General features: G+C 48.8%; 1 protein-coding gene across 3 annotated transcripts; it reads right to left on the bottom strand.

The window, feature by feature from the left end:
• Positions 1-3,249: 3,249 nt before the first annotated feature.
• On the bottom strand, positions 3,250-16,605 carry UBL7 (ubiquitin like 7). 3 transcript variants are annotated; one of them, XM_043921389.1, is made up of 11 exons: positions 16,485-16,605; positions 14,940-15,152; positions 13,216-13,335; positions 9,704-9,786; positions 8,852-8,936; positions 8,274-8,331; positions 7,377-7,510; positions 7,072-7,121; positions 6,665-6,832; positions 5,952-6,074; positions 3,250-3,498 (listed from the first exon to the last, which is right to left on the bottom strand). In XM_043921389.1, the coding sequence occupies exons 1-11, from the start codon at positions 16,522-16,524 to the stop codon at positions 3,361-3,363; spliced, it is 1,212 nt and encodes a 403-aa protein (XP_043777324.1). In that variant the 5' UTR covers positions 16,525-16,605; the 3' UTR covers positions 3,250-3,360. The 3 variants fall into 3 exon arrangements, with proteins under 3 accessions (XP_043777324.1, XP_043777325.1, XP_043777326.1); XM_043921390.1 differs by having other exon boundaries at positions 16,435-16,515; XM_043921391.1 differs by lacking the exon at positions 16,485-16,605 and adding an exon at positions 16,394-16,424.
• Positions 16,606-19,927: the final 3,322 nt, after the last annotated feature.

Below are 19,927 nucleotides of genomic sequence, written 5' to 3'. Positions count from 1 at the left end.
CCCCCACCTGGCTGTCTCATGGCCCCTGCCGCTCAGTATGTCCTAAGTGGTCTTGTTCGCGGAATCCCAAGCCCAGTGCCTCACTCCTGCAGCACCACCCTCTACCCACTCACATCCTGCCTGCCCCCTAGATCTGGTCTTTCACATCTCACATCCCTCTCCTGCTCCCAGCCCCCTGCTGCAACTCTAGTCGAGGCCCCCACCGTGTCCCATCTGCAGGCAGCGAGCCTCCTAGCTGGCCTCCCACTCCCAGTCTCACTTCCCACAAATCCAGCCTCCACGCAGCTGTCAGATTCTCTCACACGAGTCTGGTCCTCCGCTGCCCTGCCTAGAGTCATCCACGGGCTGCTCTCTTCCTTCAGAATGAAGCCTTAGTTCCTCAGCCTGATGAGACCCCACCCCCACCCCACCTCCCACTTCACTCTCAGAAGCCATGGGCTGCAGTGGGAAGGTTGCCAGCTTTGGAGTAAGTGGACCTGAGCTTCCAAGGCTGATCTGCCCACTGCACCACCATGACACTGGGGACAGGTAACCTCTCCACCTTGGTGCCCCCATCTGATAAACGCAGCTAATCATAATATACTCACCTTTGCCAAGATGAGTCGTCAACGCTGACTCGTCTCTCCCGCCCCACCCACTCTTCTCCGCACCTACCATACTGCCCATCACACACTGTCAGTTCTAAGTGGATCACAGCTTCCTCACTGGTCTCCCCTGCCCAAGCTCGCTCCACTCTCCATCTCTTCAAACACAGCAACTAGCGGCCTTTCTAAAATGAAAACCCAGCTCTCCCCACTGATGCAGATTCTCCTGTGACTTCCCACTGCCCCTAGGATAAGTCCTAACTCCTTACAAGGCTGTGAGCGCTCCAGCCTCTACCTACCTTGAAGTCCACCCTCACACCAGGGCTCCAGCTGTGTCCTCTCTGCTCCCGGCCCACTCTGCATGTACACCTTCTGGCCCAATTCCTCCTCACCTGCTGAAGGCGTCACATCAGATGCCACCTTCTCCAGGCAGCTGTCCCTCCTCACACACATACACCCGACCCTAACCCAACCAACCGAGCTCCCTTTCCTATGAGCCCAAGCCCACAGGACTGGCCTGGCCTATTCTCATCAGACTTAGTGCAAACATGTTTGTCTGTCTTACCAATGGCATGGCTCTGTGAGAGCAAGGCCCTCGTCATGTTTAACTTGCACAGAGTAGAAACTGAATGAATGTTTGTTGAAAGGATAAAGGGGACAATAGCGAGGAAGCAGTCCTTGGTCCCTTGGAAAGCCCCAGGCTCAATGGGGGCACTTATCAGACTCAAAATATATTATTTAAAACATGGCTACAGGAAGCAAAGCCAACATACCCAGACCCTGGAGGAAAGAGCTGACAAACAAGGGAAAGGGAAACTGTGGGGACAGTTCAATTCTGGGAAGCAGTATAACTGGTATTTGGGAGTCAGTTCCAGGGACAGGGCAAGGCAACCCAAGTGTTCCGTAGCATAATGGCCGGGGGTGTTAAGGAGACCTAGCGCAGTCCCTGGGGGCTGAGGGCAAGTTGCCACAGGACAGAAACCAGCTCAAGGAGGGCTGTATCATGAGGACGGGAAGGGCTGTGTCAGCCCCATTTGACCAGACAAGCCTGGAGGATGGAACTGGCCTTTGTTTACATCGCAAACAAGCCAGACACATCAGGTTCAAAGACAGAGCTTCCTGGTCTTTGCTCCCGACCACAAAGAGGCAGTTGGGTTCCAGGCAGACCACTGAGGCACGAAGAGGTCTGGCACCAAAAAGCCTGGTGAATTCTGAGTCCTTTCAGCCACTGCAAACACCCATCAACATTAGCTCTTGGATGGAGGGAAATGTGGAGACTTCCCATTTTCTGGAAGGAAAAAACAATGTTCAGACCACATGTGGAACAGTGGAGCCTCCCAAGGACCTCTCTGTAAAGTGTCAGAGACTGGAGGCCATCGGGAAAGAGGACTTGTGAGGGGCCAAATCCAGAGGAACAGGTCCAAGGGCAAGTGGACTCCGTGTGTGTGCTCAATCTCTCAATTGTGTCCGACTCCTTGTGACCCCATGAACTGTAGGCCACCAGGCTCCTCTGCCCGAGAAATTCTCCAGGCAAGAATACTGGAATGGGTTGCCATTTCCTACTCCAGGCGATCTTCCCAACCCAGGGATCAAACCCGCTTCTCCTGCATTAGCAGGCAGATTCTTTACCACTGCACCACCTGGGAAGCCCAGCTCTCCTGAACTGAAGCCCAGCTCACAGAGCAGGGGGAGCAGGCTTGCTCTGTGTGGTCCCTGAGACAGAAAGGGAGCTAAGAGGTAAATGCTCTGAGGAAGCAAGGACAGAGTAGGCAGTCCTAATCAGGGGTAAATCTTTTGTCCCAGGAGGAGATAAGCAGAAGATGAATGACGTGAGCACGGAGGCTGCGGATGAAATCTCTGCCAAAGGCACATGGCAGGAGCAGACCTCTGAGCAACTTCCCACCGAAACACCAGCTGAAGGGAAGGATTTTTTCCTGACAGAGTATCCAAAGCACATGAAACCCACTCGCTCAACTTGGACATGTCTGCGACGCACCAGGGAATGCGGTGCCAAGGGGAACGAGAGCTCAGGCAGATGGAGCAGCAGCTTGGGAGTCGGTGCCCTCTCTGCAACATGAAAGCTGGGCCCTGTGGGTGTCGGTGTTGTTGTTTAGTATTGTTATTTAACTGCTCTTGTATTTATGCCTTCAGGACAGAGAAGCGGGCCCTGCCTCCTGGCACGGCTCTGAGGCCTGGATCCTGGCATCATTACAGAGCGGGCGTCAGAGTGCCTGGTGAGACTAGGCCAGGGGAGGGATCAAGGAATCTTTCACAAGCCTTTGGGAGAGGGAGCAATGGCAGGGAAGGGGGGGTGAGCTTCCACCCGGCCACTCCTCGGACTGGTCATCTCAGGAGCACAAGGCTCTTCTGGCCACAGCCGTAAAACAGTAGCCACCCTGGAGACTGGGCAGCAATCCCTGGGCACACTTGGAGGAGGCCACACCCAGAGCACCAAAGGGCCTGGAGGCTATCACTGGAAACGTCTGCCAAAAAACCAGTGTGGGCATCACGCGGCATCTCGGGACACGGATCTCAGCTTTTCCAGCCGGGGCCCAGAAGCAGGGGCCAGCTGATGCTGTGGCACCAGAACCCACACACCATACTTGCCCCCCCACCACCTCTACCCACTCAGATCAGCCAGAAAGGCCACACACTGGACAAAGCAGAAGGTCGACCATCAGGTGTATTGGGGAGAGTAGAGATGGGGCACCTTCAAGAGTGCTTCTCATGGGCAGCGCCTTAGCAGTTTGCTGGGGGTTCAGGAGGAGCAGGGAGTTCACGGGGCTCCTCCAGCAAAGATGAGCTCCAGGGCCGCCTGGATGTCCCCCCCGGTGGCCTGCAGGGCCCGCAGGCTCAGCTCATCGTCCTGGATGCCCATGTCCCTCAGCTGCTGCAGCTGGGGCTGCCACTGGCTCTGCAGAAAGACAGGACAGGCAGGAGCGGTCAGTAAGGATCCGACAGAGACTTGTTCACCTCTAGCAGAAGGAGGTGTGTTCCTCCAGGAAAGCTGCTGACATGAGGTTCCACACAACACAGCACACTGAGGAGGTCCGCGGACTGCTGAGGAGATCTATGGAGAGGCCTGAGGGTTTAGGGAACAAATTAAAAGTTTTTCCAATAAAAGGGGAAATGTATTATAAAGATCAAAAAGAAAAAGCATAAAGTATTCAATGTCTAAATTTCAAAAGATTACTTTCTTTCTCTGCTGTATCTATAGACACACACACACTTTTAAATTAACTTTGCTGTTTTACTATGATACACAGTGCCTGGTGGCTCAGTTGGTAAAGGATCCACCTGCACTACAGGAGGCTGCCTGCAATGCAGGAGACCCGGGTTCGACTCCTGGGTCGGGAAGATCCCCTGGAGAAGGAAATAGCAACTTACTCCAGTATTCTTGCCTGGGATATCCCATGGACAGAGGAGCCTGATGGGCTACACTCCGTAAGGTTGCAAGCGTCGGACACAACTGAGCGACTAAACCACACTGTGGAAAGTGTCACACTCATCTACTCGTCTCCCTCATTCCTGATAGCCTACTTTATCCTCTTTGAGGAAATATAAACATACATTCCTATATTTACCCTTTTCTTATATCTCTCCTTTTTTCCTAACATATTAAGGTATCATAGAAAGTGCTTGTGGATGTCCTGAAATGTACCACAACAGAGCAGTTTCCAATCTTTGCCATTATAGAAACACTGCAGTGACTGGTTCTGTACAAATGTCACTCTCTGCATGCACATACATCTCCGGGATAAATTCCGAGCAATGGGGCTGCAAGGAATTACAAGCCATCTGTACTTCCTTTTTGGTGAACAGTCTGTTACTATCTTTCGCCTGCTTTTCTACGGAGCTGTTGGTCCTAAATCACTAGAACTTCAGTTCAGGGAGGTTTTGCCCTTTGTCTGATCTGCGTTACAGATTTCTTTCCCAGTTTGTGATCAGCTTTCAGACTTTGCTGCTTCTTTTTGTATGTTGGTTTGGTTTGCTTTGCAGAAATTTTCACATTTATGAATTCAAACTATATGTTACTCTTTATATAATGGTTCCTTGATTTTTTGACTTTCAGCTATGAAAGGCCTTCTCTATGGATTTAAAGAAATTTAGTATTTTCAATATCTCTGTCTCATGAAAGAGGAAGTGCACACCTTAGGGAAAAGGATGTGTTTATACTGTGGGAAAGAAGGCAGTGAAGATGAAATGCAAATTCAAAGAAGCAGGTAAGCAAAGGTGAGGATGTGGAGAATTTTTAGAAAACCACAGAAACCAACTCAAGTTCAGTTTACAGGCCAGGTGGAGACATAAAAGCTTCTGAGCTGAAGAGCAGAGCGAACAGGCATCAGGCTGCAGATGATAAAGGAACCAAAAAGACCAACTGTCTCCAGGTCCTGCTCCTGCTCCCCTCACGGTCAGCAGAGCCACGTGGGGCAGTGAGAACCACACGGGCCAGACCCTGTCCCTGTCACTTGATGGCTTCATGACCATGGACCAGTTCCAGAAATGACGTTCATGCCCCAGGCTTAGGAGCAAAGGAAAGAGAGTGAAGCAAACAGTTTGTGCACAGAGGCGTGTAATAAAATGTGCACCCCTTGGGTGAGGCACTTAGCTGCTAGCTAAGCTTCCGTGTTCCATGAGGCAGGGGAGATCGTACCGCTCCCTGGTGACCGCAGGACAAGCCTCATCTCCTTACACAGGCACTCAAGGCCCTCACTCAGGCGTTTGCTCTCCCTTACTCTGGCTCCATCTCAGGATCTCTCATCATGGATATTGCCTTCTGCTCTTGCCAATTTGCCATGTGTACCTCCACATTCGCTCAAACAGGTAGCTGCCTCTGCTGGGACACCACATCCCCTCAACCAAACATCCCCTTCTCTGCCTGGCTAACCTCTAATGAATTCTTTGACAGTAGGTACAACACCACTTTCTCAGAAAAGTTTTATCTGACCTCAAGCCTGGGCCAGCTTCTCACTCTGCTGTTCCCTCAGTTCAGTGACTGTCTGGTGCCCCTCCATGGCAAGAATGAGGACTGGCTCATCGCTATCCCAGGAGTTGGACCAAGCCTGGACCAGACATGCTCAAGGCTCAGTCAATGTTCACAGGATGGATGAGTGACTCCTCAACTGAAACAGCCACTGAAATACCCAAGCCGGTGGTCAGTGGAGCCAGGCCATGGGCACTGGGTGCAGGAGTGGAAGCCGCAAGGACAACCACCCTTGCTGGGAGCACCCTCTCCTGTCACACTATCACGCCCCAGCTGTTCCTGCAGCAAAGCAGGCCAAGTGGAAGGGCCTCGCAGAGCAGAGAAAAGCTCAGCGTCCAAAGTACCAAAGAAGCCGTGTGAACATCAGAAGGGGGAAGACTGACCTGAAGGCTGGGCTGCCCGGAGGCCTGCAGGGCGTGCTGCAGGGCTTGGCTGAAGAGATCGTTGGTGATGGGCGTCCCTGACTGGACGCTGGAGGACATTGGGGAGGTCCCTGAGGAGTGGCCCTAGAGACAGACCACGGTCAGTGCCACCCTCAGAGCCACCCCAGTCTCCCAGCACACACCCACTGCTGTCACATCACCCCAGGCTGCCCAGGGTGCCTCACCACTGCCTCCCAGCAGGGGCCAGCATGAGACAGCCACACAGGGCTACCTAAACGCTCTCTGTGTGGGCACAAAGGGTTCTGTATTCTTTTGCTCCGGGGAGATGGAATGGGACCCCTGACCAAGCCTAGGACCCACACTGGGAGAGAAGAAATGGCCCTGCCGACTGGAGTGACCATCACCAGGAATGCTTAAGCCTGTGTGTATGCTTGGCCACTTTCAGGAATAAGTAAGGACTATTCATTATTGACAGGAGGTTCTTCCAACTGCTAAGAAGAGTCAGTCAGGCCTGGGATGAGCCCCAGACTTCTGAGCCTAAAGGCAGGTGAAGGGAGGTCACCTGAGCTGCAGTGGGAAACCCACTGGGGTTCCAGGTAGAGCTCAGATCAAAGCAGATGGAGCACAAGGATCAGCAAAGGTAAACCCACTCTACCACTGGGCCCTTCTCCCTGGGGGCCCGGCCTGGACCTTCCCACCCCTTCTCTCCATACCTGGGTACCAGGAGTCGGCGTGTGAGAGCTGCTCTCCGGAGTGCTGGCCAGGGCCAAGGCGGTGGCCAGCTCGCTCTGGGTGATGGGCCGGGGCCCGGCAGCTCCACTGTACCCCAGGGAAGCTGGGCGAGAGCTGGGGGTGCTGCTTGAGGGCGTGGACCTGGCACTCTGGACAAGGGAGGTGCCCACATCAGGGCGGCAGCCCCAAGTGGTTCTCAGAAGAACCCCATCCCTGCTCCAGGAACAGTTCTTGGGGAGACTCCCCAGGCTGCCAGGTTCTCAGCAATAGGGTGACACACCTGGGCCCCCACAGGGCCTCTGACCACCCCCTGCTGGGCGTGCCAGGTCCCAGGGAGGGTGCCTCCCAGCACCATCTCCCCCAAGTGGCAGGCAGCCCGGTCACTTACTGGGTGAAAGTCGTCCTCATCATCAGAGAGCCCGTCAAACAGGAAGCCACCTGGAGGAGGGAGGACAGATTTCAGGAGGAGGAACAGGAAGGCACAGGCGCTGCTCCAGCATCTCGGCGCTAGTTACTCCAAATTCATGTTCTCATCTCTCCCCTGGAAAATTACAGGACAGATGCTCTCCCTGACTCAAACCCAGAGTTCCCAAGGAACACCCTCTGCCAGCACTATACATAGCTGCGAGTAAAGCAAAGCCCTGGGCCACTGCCCACTCCCCGGGGCCCGCGTCCCCCTGTCCTGGGGCTCACCTGGCATGTCCCGGTAGGAGCTGGAGGGCATGCCCCGGGAAGAGGAGTCGGCCCCCGGCAGTGGGGTGCTGCCTGCTACCGAGTGCAGGACCAGGACAATGGCGTTGACTAGGGCAGGGTGAGCAGGCACCAACCTGAGACGGAGCAGGAAGAAACTCAAGGGTGACTAAGAAGGAAAGAGCATCTGTGGGTTTGGCAGGAATTCTGGGCCAAACAGAATTTGGCAGGAATTCTGGGCCTCACAACAGTCAAGTCACCCCTGCTTGTCCTTAAATTTCCCTGGCTATAGCACCTCCCTCCAGGCGGCTTGTCTCCCTGCTGCTCTGCCATCAGCATCAGCAGGCCTTCACCCTGGGGCCCCCGCAGATGCTTCACTCTCCTCTCTGGCAATGCATGATGGGACACGCACAGCCCAGAGGCTCAGGGGTAGTCTCCTGTCTCAACTCCCAACACCATTTCATCAGGCAGCCTCTGCTGGGCCCCACCATTCCAAGGGTTTGGCTGTTTTCTTCACTTGAAAATAAAGGGACACAACCTCTACTTTCCCTTCCAACTCTAAAATTTTGGGACGTATGCACCTATTTGTTTCCCAGCTTAAAATCCTTCACAGGCTCCCTAATATCTACTGAATGAGATCTAAACTGAGCCTGGCCTGCAAAGCCACCTCCCTCAGGACCCTGCTTCATCCCCACTTCTGCCTGCCCCTTCCCTTGGGCTTTGTCCTTACCTCCCCGCCCCGCACCCCCTCCTCCAGCCCTGGCTCCTCCCTACCTCCTGACACATTTATAGGACAGATTTGGGGGATGGGCTCCAAGAGCAGAATCCAGGGCGACCATTAGGCTTCTGGCCCGACCATGAGGAGAAAAAAAGTGCCCTTATTAAGATGGGCATACTTACGTATCAAGCATGTTGGGATCAGCAAAGACAGAGAAGAGGTCCTTGTCCTGGAGAACCCCTGAAGGAGAACAGGGGTCACCTCAGAGACAGGAAATGTAGCCAGATCCAGTGGGGAGGCCTTGGGGCAACCAGCTTAACGGGGATCCTCATGGAAAGTGGGGAAACAACTTGCGAGGAGCACAGCCCTCGTGCTCCCCATTTTGCTCCTACTGCCCCTCCGCACGGAGGTTACATACTGTGTACAGCACCCCAGCCTCTCTTCCCCGTGTCTCTAGGTTCTCCCCTTGTCCATCAAGGTGAGCAGGAAGTCTTCCCTGACTCTGTGGTTCGGGCTAACTGCTGCCCTCACATGTCCTCCTCACAGTCTCATTTCTGGTGTGTGTTAGGCCACGATTTCCCTGTAGGGCTGCAGCCCTTGGAGGGCTGGGTATATGGAACACATCTGGATTACTCCCCCTCCTGCCACAAGACCAGTGAATCTTCACATGATGTGTCAAAGCTGCTTTAACGTAATTGCCTCCTCCTGGCTTCTCCTTCTTCAACAGTTCCTATTTCCTTTAGTTCAGCCTTGCACTTACCAAGAGCAATGGGGTCACTGCTGAGGCCTGGGGTGGCCACAATGATCTGATCCAGAGATTCCTTATTGCTGAGCATCTTAAAGACCTGCAGGAGAAATGGGGAGGGCTGAACATTCCCACTAGCTCGGTGCACTCAGAAATACCCACACACAGCTGAAGTACTTCCTTCCTCTAAGTGCTTGCACACACACCACCACAGTGGAACAATAGCCCCAGGAAAGAGATGAACCTCTTTTTTTTCTCTGAGATCATGGCTTACTGGAGGGGAAACAACATAAAAGCAAGATCACAATAAGCCTTCAATTTATGGTCCTTTCCCCCATTTCTAGTTCTAATGCTTGCACAATAAAAGCTCTTATTATAAGCCCAATAACAAAGGTTTCTCTAGATTCCAAAAGTCCTTTTCAATCTCCAGACAACTATCATTTTGCATTTATATATATTGGGAAGTTTGCAGCTGTCTTCATCTTGCTTATCAACTCTCCTATGGAAAGTCATCAGTGCATTTTCCAAGTGAGGGGATCCTGGGAAGGAGTGGTGGGCAAGCAGGTCAGTCCAAGTCAAAGAATGAGGCCCAGCAGAAACAGCATACGGATCCTTTGACTGTAACTATACTCATTCCATGAGGCCAATGTCAGGAGAGGCTGCATCATTATCATTAGAGGCAATCAACAATGCCTAGCTGAGAGCCTCTTTGGGGGAAGACAGGGTTCTACTGGGACCCACAGACATGGCGAAACCTCCCCATGGAACTCTGGGGAGCCATGGCAACCAGCTTCCGGCTCCCTCTCTGCACCACCCCTCTCCAGTAGGCCTGCCAAGAGTCTCAAAGGGGGCGCAGCACACACTCACCGCCTCCCTGTAGGAGGAGCTGCCGTGCAGGGCCGTGTGCAGCACTCGGAACTCCCTCAGAGCAGCCACCTTATCCACAGGTTCTGGGGATGAGACACTCAGTCACCCTGTGACCAGGGCCTCACCCCTGCCACAGACGCAGCTCATCGCCTCAGCCAGAGTCCAGGTGCGGGTTCTCTTCCCTCCTCACCCCGCTAAGAATGGGCACCCAATCAAAAAAAGCTATGCCACAGACATGAAAACGGCACTCTCTTTTTAAGCCTCTTCGGTAGATAAACAAATTCAAGTTCTAGCAGAGGAGACTCTTACCTTAGGAAAGAGACTATTCTGATCAATCTCCCACTGCAGGAATTCTAGACTTTTCACACTTGGAAAGGAGGAGGGTATAATGAACTCAGTAGACTTTTGTGCAGTGATTTAAAATAAGTGCTGCAAGCCATCTGAACAATATGGAGCCATGTTGACACAATATGTTAAGAGAAAGAAATAGAACATAAAGTTGTATGGGTGTTCTCTAGTAAAACTTTATGAGAAGTCAGTGTGCATGTGGGCCAAGGCTGGAAGGGAACAAGCCAAGGTGACAGGATTGTGGGGGTAACTGTTTTCTCCTGGGTATTTTCTTTCAGGCCTCTTTAATATTATTTTGATTAAAAACAAACAAACAAACAAATATAAGAAGGACCAAGACAACACTGTACCTCTAGGCTTCTGAACAAACTTTCATCACATGTCCAAAAACAAGCATGTCACTAGGACTCAAAGTTCCTTTTTGATCTTTGGACTTTATGACTCATACATATGGGAAAGTCTAGCAGTTGTCTTAGTTTTACTTGGTTACTTTACTATTTAGGCCATCCACCCATTTCATAGATAATTTAGGACATCAGCCCATTTCATAGAAATTTCGGTAAAAGAAGGGGGAGTAGGCAGGAAGTCCACCCTGGATCACACTTTTAAAAGTGTGGTGACCCTCAATCCAGGAAGGCTACTTGTGATTATATGGCCTTGCACTGTTCAACTCCAAAGGCACGATTCCCAAAGCAAGGAGAATGGCACCCCTGGGGTTCTGTGTGGCAACCACACCCTTACCTATCATTCTAATCATGAGGGTTGTCTCTTCTGAAAAATATTCACCTGAAGTAAGTTACCTGGCTTATTCGTTAAACAAATTTGTGCTAAGCATTTACTCCACGCTTTTGGAGTGAATCTTGTTTTGTGCAAGGCACAGGAATGCAAAAAGTAAGAGTCCCTGCCATCAAGGAACTCATAAGACAGTAAGAGAAATGAGACAGAATCAAACACACATACACACAATTACAAAATACCACGCTGAGGGCTTCAACAACAGAGACATGGACCACAGTGAGGGCATTAGGCACATGGAGGCCGACAGCACTACTGACTGGGAGGACCACACCTCCCAGGGGAGAACGTTTGAGAGGAGTATTAAAGGTAGAACAGATGGTGACTGGGGGAAAAGGTATTGCAGGCCTAAATGAGAACAAGCGCAAAGGCTTGGGAGAATGTAAGCATGAGGTGCTTTGAAGGAACACGAAGCTGATTCTGTGCTGGAGCCCAGGGTACATACCCCTGCTCAAAGAGCAGGCCTAAGTGAGATCCTAAAGGGATTTGTAACCTTCTGCAGAGAACCACCAAAGGGGTCCAGGTGGGAAGGAAGCAACTGACACTTTCTCCTCCTACAGGATCTAATCTGGTGGAAGATAAAGAAATGTGCTTCCTCTTGAAAGAACACTCAAGGATAAAATATCTAAAATGCTGTCACAAAAATTTCTTTTCAAATCTAAAAGTTTATTTTCACCTCTGAATAAAAAGTCCGTTTGTTTCAAAAATAAATTTCCAGGGGATAAAAAGGACTCTGAAATCTTAAGCCCATAATCAGCTAAAGAGTTGTCTCTTTAATGTCTCTGAGCTAATCTCATCCTTTGGAAGTGGGAGGCAGCCAGCCCAGTGGAAAGAATACTCTTGAGCCAGGAAAACCTGGATTCACATCCCAGCTCTTGCATTCATTTTTCTAAGCAGATGACCTTGAATGAATACCTTTCTAATCCTCTTTTTCTTCATGTATAAAACGCGAATACTGTTACCTGACCTGCTGAGCCACTTGATTAAATGAGATATCAAACCGCAACAATCTGGCTGGAAGAAGCAACAAATGCTCCTTTCCGTCTGTCAATCCCCTCCAGCCAAAGACCAGAGGGGCACACCTGCAGCTGTGCCGGGGTGTTTACTGCTCGTACAGAGGGATGCGCACCACCAGGACCACAGGGCATCTCAACAGCAGCACGCTAGAAGGGACTCAGAGGGTCTGGGCTTTAGTTAGGGGACTCGGTGCGGGAAGTTGAAGGAAGCAGGGTTTTGTTGTGGATTGGAGGCTGTCAGGAAGTGGGGGTGATTTTATGATTAGGTATCTTAATAATTCTTTTCTAGAAGGAAGGAAAACTAGAGCAAGATGAAAGCTGAAATTGGTGAAGAAACAGCAGTCAGTCACTCCTAATGGGCAGGATAGAGGGTTATTTGGTCATTTCTGTGGTTAGTCAATGTGCAGATTTATGGCTCTGTTCAGAAATGAGAGGAAATCTTAGTTTTTATCTGGATCCATTATGGCCCCAGAGTGAGTGGCCTTGTAGATGCTGGTGACCTGTGAAATTGTTCACAATTCAAGGCCTAGCTGAAGGCCAGGCCAGCCCCTGCATACCAGAGACTGCCTTTCTCTTTCTCACTTCCCATCAGGTACAAAAGAAGATCTTTTTGTCCTTTATGTTTAGAATTGAAAAGAGGGAGAATTTCAAGCTGATAACCAGTCACAGCAATTGTGAACATTATTAAAATATGTCAAACTGCCCGTTTTTAACAAAGCTAATCTCTTACACAGCTTAGCTTTATCCTCAGGGAGGCTTTTAAAACACAGATGTGAAATTTAAATTATGAATTCCAAGCACCACCTTTTATCAGTAAGTCAGAAAGGCATGAGAGGCTTTGTATGTTTCCTCCAAGAGCTACTTTCACACCATTTGAATATTCTCAAACTCCAGGAAAATAAATTAGCAGGAGTGAGGTGACTGAACAAATCACCCGCCCGAAGCAGTTTGTGGGAAGATCTGTGAACATGAGAATACACCATAACATTTAGAGGAGGGCAAGGAGTTTTCAGCTTCTTTCTAATGAGAACAAAAATAACCAAAAAATACAAGGTTCACTGAGAAATAAACTGTTGCCCTAAAGGAATTTAAATAGATATATACTCTCCATGACACTAAAACAATGGGTAATGAACTTAAAAGTGCCTTCTGTTAGTGGCCGCTGGCAGCAAGAAGATCAAAATTACACTGTTCATCAATGTGTCCAATCCAATAAATAATAAAGATATCCTTTATTATCATCTCAGTAAATCTCCCCTATGTTCCACCCAGGCCCTTGCCTCAAGGACGCACAGACCCTCCTTCCCTTGCAGATATTTCAGAAGCTCTGCCTGTCTAAGAGCCAACACTCACCCGGTTTCTGATCAGGCTCAGGCCAGGACTTGCGCAGAACATGGACTGTGGATCCAGGTTGAATGCCATAAAAGTCAAGGGTCTGATCATCTTTTAGCTTCCGGCCACAGTATATCAGATCTATGAGAAGGGAAAAAAAAGAATCGTTCATTTATATTTTGCTCCTCATAACAATTTAAATGACTTCTGTCCCCTAAGAACCTTATCTTGATTGGACAGATAGCTAGAGAATAATATATGCTTTAAAAAGTACTCTTAATAAATACATTTTGCCAGCCTGGATGGAAGTGGGGCCTGGGGAAAATGAATACATGTATATGTATGGCTGATTCCTTTCACCGTTCACCTGCAACTACCACAACAATGTTCATGGACTATACCCCAATACAAAATAAATAAAGTTTGAAAATAAAAAAACAAATACATTTTAATAACAATTGTTACAAGTGTAAACTGATAAAATACAGAATCTACGCACAGGAAAACTCTAGACCTTAACATCATGGAGACTGCACCCTTTAAATCAATGGGAAAATGTAACAATAAAAAAGAATGAACCCCATGTTTTTATGACTAAAAACACTTTTTTTTGCCAGCTTATACCATTTTGCCTGTTTATATGCCATTGCATTAATAATATATGGCTTCCCAGGTAGCACTAGTGGTAAAGAACCCGCCTGCCAGTGCAGAAGACTTAAGAGACATGAGTTCGATCCCTGGATTGGGAAGATCCTCTGGAGGAAGACATAGAAACCCATTCCAACTGGGTTGGAGAATCCCATGGACAGAGGAGCCTGGTGGGCTACAGTCCATGGGGTGGCAAAGAGTTGGACACAACAGAAGAGATTTAGCACGCGTGACTGAAGATATACTTTTGCCAGTTTATACCATTTTTCTAGTTTATATGACATTGCATTAATAATACAATTTAATTATATTCACTTTCACTAGAGTGATGCTGGCTGGAGTCCAGGGTTTGATCCCTGGTCAGGCAACAAAGATTCTGAACGCCACACAGCATAGTCAAAAATAAAAAAGACAAAAAAAAAAAAAGAAAGAAAGAAATATTTAAATTCCTTCTTCCTTCACCTAGAATGCCCTTGCCATCTCTCCTTTTTCGCTGTCTTCCCTCCAACCAACCAACCAACCAACCAACCAACAATCCTTCTAACCATCCCTTAAGACCTACCTGAAATGCCATATACTAAGGGCCTTTCCCTAGCCAGCACCTCCTTCCAACCCAAGTTCTTGCTCTTTCAAAGAATGTTATAGTTAAGGAATGTTGTGATGAAGTAGTTCAATATATTGTACAACTAAAATGGTAACCAATGGTTTTATTATATGATTTGTTTCTATTCACCTAACAACAATCACTTCCCAGCAGTGTTAACATTTGTTTTCGTTTAGTCTCTAAGTCGTGTCTGACTCTTTTGCGACCCCATGGATTGTAGCCCATCAGGCTCCTCCACCCATGGCATCTCTCAGGCAAGGATACTGGAGTGGGTTGCCATTTCATTCTTCAGGGGATCTTTGCCACCCAGGGATTGAACCTGCATCTCCTGCATAGGTAGGCAGATTCTTTACCACTGAACCACCAGGGCAGCCCAGTGTTTACATTATGAGACAACAAATCCCAAACTCTTAATTTACCCTTGTGATTCCAGAATGATTCTCCCCCAAAAGAAATCAGAGCAGAAGCCCATCCCCAGTCCACAGAGACTCACCAATGAGCTCAGGGTCTGGAACAGACTCCTGGAGTTTGCCAGCAATAAGCTGCTTCAGAAATGAAATACTATATCCCCCCAGGGAGTATTCTCCGAGCTCTGTCTCTGGCAACCGAAGAATAGATTTGGGGGCAAGTGGCTGGTCAGCCAGCTTCACCGCCAGGTGCCAATCTGAGAGAGACATCCTCTCTCTTTCGCGCTCTCTCTTTCTCCCTGTAAAAGAACAAAGCCTTAGTGGTTAAAGGACAGACCTACACCACCCACACCCCACCACAGGGTTGAATGAGAACTCTCTGTGACTCTGTTGGAAAAGCTCAGGATGCAGCATCAGGAGGCCTAAATTAGAATCTCAGGTCCTCTTTTCACTCATTCTATGGCAGCAAGAAACTTCAGCTCTCTAAGCCTCTTTGGCTTTACAGTGGACATAAAAATGCCATCCCACCTAACAGGTGTGTTGTGAGGTTCAAATGAGATCATCCAACCCTCTCCCTTACATAGACTCTGTGTTTCTTCATCAACTTTTGCTTTAACCACCACAACAGCTTTACCAGAAGCTCCCTGCCTCCTGCTTCTCCCTGTTAAATATCCACGCTGCCACTCATCATTTTAAAATGCAGATCTGATCAAGACACTCCTTTGTTTAGAAATCAAACCACTTCTATGAATAAGTCTAAACGCCACAGCCTGGCTTTCAAAAACATTCACATCTGTTCTCTCTACCAGCCTTCCCCTCTCAAGAGTTCTGGGCTGCCCCACCCTCCCCAACACTTAAGTCCACCCCCACCAAGCCTGGATTCATAACAAAGTTCTCCCCAACTCTGGTCATCTGCTAACTCTGCATATAACTCCTCTTCCCTCTCTAAGCAAACTCTGATCAAGAGCAACTCAAACACAACCTCCTCTGTTCTGTCGCCCCCCCTGTTGTTGTCACAGTCCCTCATGACAAAGGGTTAAAATATCTATACTATTTACTTCTCAATCGTCTCTGCATCTCATTCTTAGAGGCTCTTGAAAGCAAAGACTAGAATTTTTTGTCCTTATTGACTCAATGCCCGGTACTTATGGGTACCCAGAAAATGAATCAGAAACCGGGCGGTTGGGAGAATTAAGACAAGACAAGGCCTTGTTAGAATCATTACTGCTTCCAAAGTGGCTTCTTTGGAAGAGGAAAGAAAAGGCTTCCAGGCTGTGCAGCAGATCCTAAGGCACCCTCAAACCTTCCATCTCCAGGTTAATGACAGGGAAGGAAATGAATCTTTTAATACACTATATATCATTTAATCCTCACAACTGTTCTGAGACAGGCATTATCATCTACATATTACAGCCGAAGGAACCAAGATCTAGAAAGGTGAAGTCAGCGGCCCAAGGTCACTGATAGTTAATATTGCGACAGGGACACTATCTCTTGGGTGACGACCCCACCACTCCCACAGAACCAGCTAACTAGTCACCACAGGTCGATCCCGCGCGGCCCGGGACCCAGCGCCCTCACCCGTCCCGCGGAAGGAACCCGGCCGCAGGGCCGCCGGTGTAAACACTCACTCAGGTCCTCTCGCCGGAAACCGGAAGCTCCGCGCTGCATTCTGGGAGTTGCAGTTCCTGAGGCCGCTCCCCCACCCACCCAACCCCCGCCCCTTTATAAATAACCGGCCGGCAATGAGGCGCTGGTTGTAAAGCTTCCGGTTTCCGGGGGTGTAGCTCCTCTACAGTTTGAAAGTCCGGGCGCGAGGGTGTCTTCTTGCTTTCGTGTGAGAGTATTATGTATCAGTCAGTCTTCCAAGGCGCAGGTCACCGGAACGAGGTCTGACGTGAGGTTTGCGTGCGCGCGTGCTAAGTCGCTTCGGTCCTGTCCGACTCTTTGCGACCCCACGCACGGCAGCCCGCCAGACCCCTCTGTCCATGGAATTCTCCAGGCATCTCCAGGCAAGAATACTGGAGTGGGTTGCATGCCCTGCTCTAGGGGATCTTCCCGAACCAGGGATCGAACCGGCGTCTCTTCTGTCTCCTGCATTGACAGATGGGTCCCAGGTGTGATGTTTACAGCCCCGCGACTCCCGCAATGTCCTGGCACGCATGCAGAGTCAACAGGTTACGCCAGGTCCGTACGGCACTGCAGATGGAAACGCCGGTTTCCGGACTCTCGGCCCTGGGTCTCCAGCTTCGACCAGTCGTCGCTCGGCAAGGACCCTTTCTGAGCGGCCTCTTCAGACTCGCCCCAGCCTCGTACTCCTCACCAGGAAACGGCCTGTCTTTGAGGGGTCAGCTTCCTTTGTGCTCCTCGCTTCTAGCTTTTCGTGGCGAACATGCCTGCGAAGGCATACTAGGAACCCAACGATGACTTCCTCTACAAGTTGGTACGTTGAGAGAAGTTACCAAGGGTTAATGGTACACCCCAACGTGCAGTAGTGGGATTTATATCAGTCATTCATAGAAGCAGTTCGGGAAGGGGAATTTCACTGAACTCTCAGAGAAACTGCATACAGTCATCCATGGTATCCTCAGGGGATTGCTTCTAGGAGCCCCTCGAGGATACCAAAATACGCGGATACTTAAATCCCGTGCGTAAAACTGGTATTGTACGGTCGACTGTATTTTAGATGCGTAGTTAGAACAGATTGTTTTTGCCCAGAGGTTAGAATTAAACTATTCTGTTCGAACTCTACTGGAGGAACTCATTCAAGGACTAAGGAAAGGCCGAAAAAAAAAAAAACCAAACAGGTAAATATTTAAGAAAATAATGAGGTTGATCCTAGCAACTAAAGACTGATTTGGTGTGCACAAACGTAAAAGCAGGACTGCAACATTCCAGTGTATGGACTGAGAGGAAGGCAACAACTGAGCAGGAGAGCTTGACTATGGAGAGCAGATAAACTGCAGGTTCTGGGAGGGCCTAGCACGGAGCTAGTTACTCCTCTACTCTTCAGTAAACTGAAAAATTCTTAAAGCAATGGGAATACCAGACCACCTTACCTGCCTCCTGAGAAATCTGTATGCAGGTCAAGAAGAAACAGTTAGAACTGGACATGGAAAAATGGACTGGTTCCAAATTAGGAAAGGAGTAAGTCAAGGCTGTATATTGTCACCCTGCTTATTTAATGTATATGCAGAGTACATCATGTGAAATGCCGGGCTGGATGAAGCATAAGCTGGAATCAAGATTGCTGGGAGAAATATCAATAACCTCAGATATGTAAATGACACCACCCTGATGGCAGAAAGTGAAGAGGAACTAAAGAGCCTCTTGATGAAAGTGAAAGAGAAGAGTGAAAAAACTGACTTAAAACTCAGCATTCAAAATTCTTAAAGTGATGGGAATACCAAACCTCCTTCTTCAAAAAACTAAGATCATGGCATCCGGTCCTGTTACTTCATGGCAAATAGATGGGGAAATAATGGAAACAGTGGCAGACTTTATTCTCTTGGGCTTCAAAATCACTGCAGATGGTGACTGCAGCCATGAAATTAAAAGACTCTTGCTTAGCCCCTTATACAGAGTGAAGTAAGCCAGAAAGATAAAGAACATTACAGCATACTAACACATATATATGGAATTTAGAAAGATGGTAACGATAACCCTATATGCAAAACAGAAAAAGAGACACAGAAATACAGAACAGACTTTTGAACTCTGTGGGAGAAGGTGAGGGTGGGATGTTTCAAAAGAACAGCATGTATACTATCTATGGTGAAACAGATCACCAGCCCAGGTGGGATGCACGAGACAAGTGCTCCAGCCTGGTGCACTGGGAAGACCCAGAGGAATCGGGTGGAGAGGGAGATGGGAGGGGGGATCGGGATGGGGAATAAGTGTAAATCTATGGCTGATTCATATCAATGTATGACAAAACCCACTGAAATGTTGTGAAGCAATTAGCCTCCAACTAATAAAAAAATTAAAAAAAAAAAAAAAGACTCTTGCTTCTTGGAAGAAAAGCTATGACAAACCTAAACAGCATGTTAAAAAGCAGACACAAAGGTCCATCTAGTCAAAGCTATGGTTTTTCCAGTAGTCATGTATGGATGTGAGACTTGGACCATAAAGAAAGCTGAGCACTGAAGAATTGATGTTTTTGAACTGTGATGTTGGAGAAGACTCTTGAGAGTCCCTTGGACTGCAAGGAGATCAAACCAGTTGATCCTAAAGGAAATCCTGAATATTCATTGGAAGGACTGATGCTGAAGCTGAAGCTCCAATACTTTGGCCATCTGATACGAAGAACTGACTCATTTGAAAAGGTCCTGATGCTGGGAAGGATTGAGGGCAGGAGGAGAAGGGGATGACAGAGGATGAGGTGGTTGGATGATATCACCGACTCGATGGACTTGAGTTTGAGCGAGCTCCGGGAGTTGGTGATGAACAGGGAAGCTTGGTGTGCTACAGTCCAAAAGAGTTGGCGTGTCCTCAAAGAGTTGGACACGACTGAACAACTGAACTGAACTGAACTCTTCTAATATAGGAGATTTTCACGAATGTTACCCCATCTTCCTAAAGCCTAGGTTCCTCATTGTTGCTGTTGTGCAGTTGCTAAGTTGTATCCCACTCTTTGCCACCCCATAGACTGCAGCACACCAGGCTCCTCTGTCCTCCACTATCTCAGAGTTTGCTCAAATTCATGTCCATTGAGTCAGTGATGCTATCTAACCATCTCATCCTCTGCCACCCCCTTCTTTGGCCTTCAATCTTTCCCAGCATCAGGGCCTTTTCCAGTGAGTCAGCTCTTCTCATCAGGTGGCCAAAGTATTGGAGCTTCAGCATGAGTCCTTCCAATGAATATTCAGGTTGATCTCCTTTAGGATAGACTGGTTTGATCTTGCTGTCCAGGGGACACTCAAGAGTCGTCTCTAACACCACAATTTGAAAGCATCAGTTCTTTAGTGTTCAGCCTTCTTTATGGTCCAATGCTCACATCTGTATGTGACTACTGGAAAAACCATAGCTTTGACTATATGGACTTTTGTCAGCAAAGTGATATCTCTGCTTTTTA

The sequence above is a fragment of the Cervus elaphus genome, chromosome 13, assembly GCF_910594005.1.
Source record: "Cervus elaphus chromosome 13, mCerEla1.1, whole genome shotgun sequence".
Lineage (NCBI taxonomy): Eukaryota > Metazoa > Chordata > Mammalia > Artiodactyla > Cervidae > Cervus > Cervus elaphus.
The sequence above is the reverse complement of the archived record's forward strand: the minus strand, read 5'-3'. Positions and strand labels throughout refer to the sequence as shown.